The sequence below is a fragment of the Pristis pectinata genome, chromosome 27 (assembly GCF_009764475.1).
Source record: "Pristis pectinata isolate sPriPec2 chromosome 27, sPriPec2.1.pri, whole genome shotgun sequence".
Classification (NCBI taxonomy): Eukaryota; Metazoa; Chordata; class Chondrichthyes; order Rhinopristiformes; family Pristidae; genus Pristis; species Pristis pectinata.
Window position 1 is genome coordinate 13,827,096 of NC_067431.1, and position 5,742 is coordinate 13,832,837.

Here is a 5,742-nt window from a genome sequence, read left to right on the forward strand (position 1 = left end):
TTATGAGGGACATAGATAGGGGAGATAGATACAGTCTTTTTCCCAGGATAGAGGAATCTAAAACTAGAGGACATAGGTTTAATATGAGTAGGGAAAGATTTAAAAGGGATCTGAGTGCCAAGTTTTTCACACACACAGTGGTGGCTATATAAAACCAGCTTCGGTAGGAGGTGGTACAATTACAACATTTAAAAATACATTTGGATAGGAACATGGATAGGGAAGTTTTAGAGGGATATGGGCCAAAAGCAGTCAAATAGGATTAGTTTAGATAGACATCTTGATTGGCATGGACGAATTGGGCTGAAGGGACTGTTTCTGTGATGTATAACTCATGTTTCTCTTCTGTGTGCTTAGTATTGCATAAGCTGGCAGCTTCCCCCCAGAAGTAGACAAAATCTGTGGAATCTTCAAGCCCAAGTACTGTTGCGATACATACAAAGAGAGCAGTTGGTCATGTGTCAATTCCTAAAGTGGTACCAAACAACTGTACATGTGCCACCTATTTTTCAATTGGTATTGCTGTGCTAAGAAAATTTTCCCATGCTATATGAACTATAATGCCAAAATCTGTCATTAATCTCATAAAATTTGATTTTCTTTTAGTGGAATCTGATGATAAAGATAAAGACCTTCTGGAATCTAACACACAGGTACTCTTGTGGTGGAGATTGTAAAAATTGACAATGAGGTTACCTGCTTATTTTAAAGCAATCTAATAACAACGGAGAATTTGTTTAACAGCCACGAATTGTTTTGATGGAGTTTATATGAACAGCATTTCTTCAAACCTGTCACTTCGTGCCAAAATAATTAAATCTCTTCAAAATCACTGCTGTTGAAAATTTGCATGTAGCCAAACTAGTAATGAATTCAGAAGATAGATTGAACCTGCAGGGAGATGTTTGAGCTTTGTTATAAGTTGGTAATAGAGTTGGCTTCTGTTGGTGTTACATAAATCATCATCGCGTGTCATATTGATAGTGATTTTGAAATATTCTGAAGAGATTGTATAATTGCTGTTACATTGAAGTGCATATATTCTAAGGATTCCAAAATTCCAAAAAAAACTAATTTAAAATGAATATTACTTCCAAGCCCAAAGCAATGACAACAAAGTAAAACTAAACAACACCTTTCTTCTCCTGTTCCCTGGTCTCTCATTTGCAGTGAGAATCCCTTTTCTCACACTCTTTGACAAACATATACCTTGTGACTTGTTTTGTTTCATTAAATCAGGATCACCAATTACATTGGCAGAGGATTCTACTGGTTAGCTCAGTCATTTCTCATAAGTATTGGTCTCAATTCTAAGATGACTGCCTAAGAGTACTGGGTCCCTCAGCAGGATTACTATCTCCTGCTGGCACCTTGCCCAAGGGAGAGGAAACTAAGCTAACTTGACCCAGTGAGCTTTCTTGGAAAGGTGCCACCTTGGCAAGGTGCCAGACAGCTGTTGGCACCATTGGATTGTTTATCAGCATGATTCATCATCCTTGAGACATGTGGAAATTAATTTGAAAAAATCATAGTCAGAGTAAATCATTACCCAATCGTACTGAGCCACAAGACAGGAAATCCAGCTTTCCTATGTAACATGCAATCCACTGCATTCTCAATATATTCAGTGGGTGGTTAAAGTTGGAAAATTAGAAGTGACTCATGGGAGGTTCAGAGTAATGCATCATATAAAACTCTAACTTTACAAGGAGTGGGATAAGCATCTGTTTGTTTTGGATTCTCTTATGTGCCTTGCACTGCAAAGTACAGTTTCGAGCCGCAAATTGTGACATGATGACTAATGAGTCAAATTAACTGCTTAGACACCCACGTTTTTGTTATAGATCAGAATTCTAAAATTGGAGAATGAAGTGGATAAAATGAATGAAGAATTTTCTCTGTGCACAACAAAGATTGCAGAGTACAACCAGCAGATTAAATATTTCGAGCAGCAGCTAAGGATCCAGGATAACTTTGTACAGGTATGGACACAGACAGGTTACAGCTTTTCCCCTGCATTTGCCTTTGTGGGAAATGTTACTTTCATTTCTTGGAACGCTTTATGGAGTTCTTGTATAGATTAAAAGTGACCTACAATGGAATAGGAAGCTGAAAATTGAGTAAAACCTATAGAGCATGCCTCTATTCTGATTGCTTATGTGCAGTTTCACTTCTGAATTAATGGCTTTCATTTACTGAGACAAGGTTCCAAGTCACAGTTACCAAGTACATGCAATAAAGTAATGCTTTTGCAAAACATCCTACTCATGTTTCATACGAATATAATTTTCTGTAAAATACTAGCATCCATTTAATTTTTTTTCTCTGAGAGAACTCATCTCTTTTAATGAAAAGCACTGTAATAACAAGAACAGCTCCTTTATAGTATTAGCCATGTCCCAAATGCTTCAATAAATGCATTATTGAAAGGAAAAGGAGATATTGGTGGTGGTGACCAAAAGCAGCATCAATGTTTTTGCGGGAGGGGGATGGATGAGGTAGAATCCCCAGAGATGGAGTCAGTGAGAATGTCAAAGTATGGGGCCCTGTCCCACTAAAGGCAGAGCAACCAATATGGGATGAAGAGGATGCATAAGAAGGAAATTAGACGTCTTTCCTAAGATGCATTTAGCCGCATCTTACAGACTTGCTGTCCAGTCTGCCTGTGATAGTTAATGTTTTCCTATCCTGTTTAGAACTTTTATTGTGTTCTGAAGTGAATTCCACAGAGTTTCTCTAAATGACATGATTAATATTTTCTAAACTGTATGTTAATCTTTACTGTGTCACCAACTCTGTTTCAGGAGCACATTGGCAGATCTGAAAGGCCACCAGAAGATTTCAACAACTTGTCGAGAAATCTCGCACAAGCCCGACACAGAGTGTCAATTCTGCATCTACAAAAATGTTGTGTAATGAACAGGCTGTCAGAACTGGAGCCTAAGTTAGTAGATCTTTACACAACACTGGGAACCAACCTCTCCAGCACCTCGACCATGAGAACCAAACAACGGTCAGAACATGGTTGTAAAGTCAAGGAAGATGAATGCATAAACCACATAGTGTAAAGCATATATCATTATTATCATTTTGTATATGGAGAAAAATAGATTTTCCATCCATCCCCTTACTTATGGTCTGAAGAACTCCTGAACCTTCATCTTTCCTATCCATACTAAGTCATCCATCTGGCAGCAACCTGACCCTGTTAATTAGAGAAGAGGAATGTTTAAGTCCATCATGAATTCTGAAAGTCTAATGCAATTTAGAATGCAGCATGCATTTTGCACTGTTTACGGGATCTATTAATTTACCTTATTTCTCAATTTTATACTGACACCAACTTGTTTGGCTATAGTAGAACCCTCAAAATTGAGAGAGAGAATCTAAGGGCATGTGCCCTTGTTAATGGAATATGATGATGTCAACAATGAGTTCAACATTAATTTACTTAAGTCAAAATATAAGTTAATTACATGATCCTGGTGAGGAAGCCACTTTTGGAGATAGCCCTGTTTCTTTGGGAGCACAAGAAATAAAAGATTAATCATATAATAATTTAATATTGATATATGCGAGGCCTAGAAGGAAAGGTTTTATCATTTCAACCCAAGCCACTTTCACTTATAAAGGGGCATCTGTTCAAAGACACTCAGTCACCATTCTTAAATGTTACTTTTTGTCAGAAATATCATTGAGTAACTGGTGTTTAATTTTCATCTTCAGAGATTATTGGTTTATAAAGCCTCTGTTTTTGTTGTGTTTTAACTCTTTCATTGGCCTATTGAGATTCAGACTTAAAGTTTAGGTTCCAATAGTGGTATCCTTTTATAGTAATTTGTTGATAATTTATTTTGGGATGAGTGCTGCCTTCACTTCCTGGTTTTATTCCCTTGGGCAATTGTCCAACTACAGCAGAAGGTGTAGTCATGTAAACAAATTTCATAGGCTTCTGCAAGATTAATTCAAGCTTCCACCCAGACGTTGCACATGAGGAGTGGGAGGAGACAGTGTCCCTTTTCTTTCTCTTTCTATTTTGAGAGGAGGAGAGATATAAGCGCTTCGAAGCTTAACTTGGCCTCATCACTACAGTGAACCAAGACCAAGAATTCAAAGCACATATAATTGCAGCTTCTATACTCTTTCACAAGCTCCCCTGCAGTATTGTTCCTTTTGCTCTGCACAGTGTCCTGTTTCTATTCTCCACTCTTTAGAGTCTGTACCTTTAAGTAGTCCCACCTTTCAGTTTGCTAGGACTGGCTGTTCCTTCAGCCATCATGATCTTGCACTCTAGTATTCTATCCCAAAATCCATACACCCTATAAACCTCCCCCCACCTCCAACCTTACTTCAAACATTCCTTCAGTTTCCTCTCCTAACCAGGTCCTTTTTTTAGATGTCTGACATTGGCTGCTGCTGTCATGTTGTGTATGGGACAGTTATTTCTGATGGTCTCTGACAACAAAAGGTGGTGAGTGGATCGAAACATGAACTTGCAAAAAATAAACACATTTGGATTTGTTCTGTTTCAAATCAGTTTGTCTTCCCAACTGCTGTGCTTAAACTGAAACATTGCATACTAATGTAATATTGTGAAGAGTTTGGATTCTGCTTAAAACCTTCTCCAAACTTATTTTGTCTGTTGGATTTGAAGGTAGGGAGCAATATAGTTATTACAATATTCATAGGAAAATATAAATTGTGTTGAAATAAGTGTTAGTAATCTGCATTATACATTAAAATATCTCAACAGCTACAATAACAATCTAAGTAATCTATATTTATTTTTTTTAAAGTATTACTTTTGAACTCTCTACAATATTCTGTGCATTCCAGATGCGTGAATAGTATCAATTTGCAGACTTGTCAAAGCTTGCTGCAGTAATTTGGAAAGGCTGCTTCCCTGAATAAGATTGGGTTTATTTCTCATTGCAGCATTAGAATGTTGACAGGTTGATGATACAGGGAGCCTGTTTTGCTCCTGTAAAAAAAAAATGGACTGTCTACCACTTTCAGATATATCTGTTTGTTGTTATACATGGTACCCTAGATGCTCCAAAGGCAAGGCATCAAGTCCCTAATAATTTATGGGAAAAGGATATTGATTCTGTTTTCTCTACTCTTTGAGATGTATACTTGCGTGCCCACGTTTATTAGCTATTGGTGCGTAACAGCTGTATGGTATCCATTATTCCCTATAGATTATATCATGTTTTACTATCTTGCTTAGTGGGTTCCAACAATGTAGTACTCCCTTAGTATTACACTGATAAGTCAATCTTAGTAACATGTTTGAATCCTGTACTTTGATTTGAAGAGCGAACTCATCTGAATTAGTGATAGTACCAGTAAACCAAGGCAAAAATGCAAGGAAAAATGACTGGGTATTAAGTCATGTTTATTCAGTATGTGAAATAAATTCAAGCTCTGTCTGATCCAAGAAACAGAACAGAATGTTCTCTCATTCTAGTAAAATGGCTTTCAATACAATAAAACATGACAAGTTCTGAAGACTACATTGACAAGTTAAAGTCGCTCTACAATGACCCTTTTGACTTTGCATTAATTTCAAAAAGCATACAGTAAATATTTGAACTGCTGTTTGTTAATAAGTAATAGAATACTATATTTAACCTTACTTGCTCATTGAGCATATTTTGCTTCTGCTGAATCATTCATTTAATTGGTTTATGTTAGGAACACACTGCAACATGTCTGATCTTGCACTACTATTCGAAGCTG

At 37.0% G+C, this 5,742-nt stretch overlaps 1 protein-coding gene across 1 annotated transcript in view; it reads left to right on the forward strand.

The window, feature by feature from the left end:
- si:ch211-286b4.4 (uncharacterized) overlaps positions 1 to 4,684 on the forward strand; it is a 64,993-nt gene extending 60,309 nt beyond the window's left edge. The window contains exons 33-35 of the mRNA XM_052039701.1: positions 607 to 653; positions 1,845 to 1,982; positions 2,805 to 4,684. Coding sequence (XP_051895661.1) covers positions 607 to 653; positions 1,845 to 1,982; positions 2,805 to 3,068 — 449 coding nt within the window. The 3' untranslated portion in view covers positions 3,069 to 4,684. The remainder of the gene's footprint in view (positions 1 to 606; positions 654 to 1,844; positions 1,983 to 2,804) is intronic.
- The last annotated feature ends 1,058 nt before the right edge of the window (positions 4,685 to 5,742 follow it).